General features: G+C 38.0%; 1 protein-coding gene across 1 annotated transcript in view; it reads right to left on the reverse strand.

Annotated features, from left to right (window-relative positions):
- The window catches only part of LOC100546990 (fibrillin-2), a 198,981-nt gene that overhangs the window by 63,533 nt on the left and 132,908 nt on the right, over nt 1-2,540 (reverse strand). The window contains exon 15 of the mRNA XM_010726029.3: nt 885-1,022. Within this exon, the coding sequence (XP_010724331.2) occupies nt 885-1,022 (138 nt within the window). The remainder of the gene's footprint in view (nt 1-884; nt 1,023-2,540) is intronic.

The raw sequence follows: 2,540 nt of genomic DNA on the forward strand, positions 1-2,540 counted from the left end.
TTGTGTGTGTGTGTGTGTGTGTGTGTGTGTGTTTTCCCTAGCTTTATAAAGCATCTAAGCAAAGATGTTATTTTAGGATATGTATGTAAAATGTAGAATGATGCAGAGATAAGCAAGCTTGCTGAAATCTAGAAAGTTAAAGAAAAGGAAATTAAATAGCCAGATGTACTTCATCTAAGCTAATGAGTGCTCTAGATTAATTAGTCTTTGATTAGTTTTATAAGCCTAGACTTACCATATTGCTTCCTGGACTCCAAAGCAGTATCTCTGCTCGATGCTCCACTGCACAGTTAAAAGCACTGTTGGATGTTGTTTGTACCTTGCTTATCAGATCAGACACATCTGCCCACAGTTATTGTTTCAATTAAGAACCACAGGCTAAAATGTCATGACACTAGTTCAGTCTCTGGTGGTTTTATTCAAACCTTAGGGCAAGAATGTGGCACAACATATTCTCCACAAAACAGAGCACACATTTAGCATTCCTGCTTCCAATCTCTAGCCTTAACCTTGTGACCTAATACTAGTACTATTCTACAGTCAATAATGATACATAAGCTATGTGTTTGAAAACAGTTGGGATGAGTGTTAACAGTCCACAAAATAAAAGGCCTTCAAGATTTTTACCACGTATTTCACTTTATTTTTTTAGTCCTTATTTCAAGCTATCCCAGTGCATTATACTTGTGGAGAACTACTCAGGAATCCACTCAAATATTATTTCCTCACAGCCTCAAAGTTAGAATGATCTCTGATGATGGAGATTAGAAAAGATGCTATGGAAAACAATTCATAGCGAAAAAAAAAATAAAAGTGAGAATTTTTATTGTAATACATTCACTTTTCTCCCAAAAGACACAGAATATGAAAGCATAACAGCATACCTAATTCACACCGCTCACATGGGCTGCCCCAAGCTGCTCCTAAAGTAGCACAGCATTCAGATTTCAGTGTAGCACCGTTGATGTTGACTTCACAGCGACTGTCCTGGATATTAAGCCAGCAAGTCCCCTTCAGGCTATCTGCAGCACAAAGAAACAATATGGAACTGTCACAGCAGGAAGAGCTGACATCTCATAATGCCACTGGCAGACACAGTACAAAAAGAGCACAGTCTGTCTTTTAAGAGTAGGATCTTGCACTTGAGTCATTTTGTACAGTTTTAGAAGCAGAGGAAATAAATAGCACTATCACCAAAAATGAGTGATAGAGTGTACCCTTTGAAGCAATCTATAGTACAGGTCTTACAGCTAGCACAGGTCTACCAGCATAAACTCTGCTGCCTCTGTACTCTTAGGTACCCAAGTCTTCAATTCAAAACAATCACACTTTCAAAGCACAATTCACTTTTCAAAATATAAGTTAGATCCTAAATCAAGTATGAATTTTTGAAAGTTCAGTATTTTTATCCTATTATATTTAAAAGAGGCCAAAATTCTTAAAGCAGACTACAGTCTTTGTGTTTGGATAGTTAAAAAGCGGTCTGTAAAGATCTAATCCAAATTTGGAAGACAGCCTGGATGGAGTTTAACAGCATGCACATTCCCATAGTTCAAAACTAAGCAAATGGCTCAGATTAACGTAACAAGACAATTAATGCAAGATGAATAGGAATTGGTTTTAAAGGTTTATGTATGATTTACATACAGAAAGTCAGACTATCTATTAGGTGCTGTTGATTAGTATTACTCATAGCTTATACTTAGGAGCAATGTGCTCCAGATTTTTTTCTTTTCTTTAAAAAACTTGAACTTTTTTACAAAACTATTATTAGAAAATTATACAGAATGCTGAGAGCACAACCATTCTTTGAGTAAGATAACAGAAAAAGAAAAGCTAGTGCAAGAATGCTCGTGGAAGCAGTTCTAGAAACTGGAAAACTTACTTCATGAACAATCAATTGTAAGAGTCATATTTAGATTACTGTTGGTCTCAAAAAATGTAGGGTACAAGGTTACAAATCAATGAAGGACAAAGAATCATGGAAAAAATCATTTTTTCTAATCCTTAATCAGCCTTTATCCAACAATTAACACTAGGGATAACATTACAAGACCAAAGGAAGACATAACTTATGAAGTGACTACCTGGATCTGCTCTTGACTTACTATGGGATGGGTGTGTGCTTTCTCATCAAACGTCCCAAATTCAGGTCCTTGAGACAGGGAGGGTGAAAGTCTCTTTAACTATCATAGAATCACCAAGAAAAGATCCACAAGTTCACCCAGTCCAACCATCCAGCATCACCAATAGCTCTCAATAAACCATGTCCCTCATCACAATGTCTAAACATCCCTTGAACACCTCCAGGGTCAGTGACTCTTACTACCTCCCTGGGCAGCCCATTCCAGTGCCCGGCCACTCTTCTAGAGAAGTAGTACTTCCTAACGTCTAGCCTAAATCTCCCCTGGCACAGCTTGAAGCCATTCCCTCTAGTCCTATCACCAGTTACACAAGGGAAGAGGCTGACCCTCAGCTCACTACAACCTCCCTTCAGTTAGTTGTAGAGAGCAATAAGGTCTCCTCTGAGCCTCCTCTTC

The sequence above is a fragment of the Meleagris gallopavo genome, chromosome Z (assembly GCF_000146605.3).
Source record: "Meleagris gallopavo isolate NT-WF06-2002-E0010 breed Aviagen turkey brand Nicholas breeding stock chromosome Z, Turkey_5.1, whole genome shotgun sequence".
In the NCBI taxonomy this organism is placed as follows: Eukaryota; Metazoa; Chordata; class Aves; order Galliformes; family Phasianidae; genus Meleagris; species Meleagris gallopavo.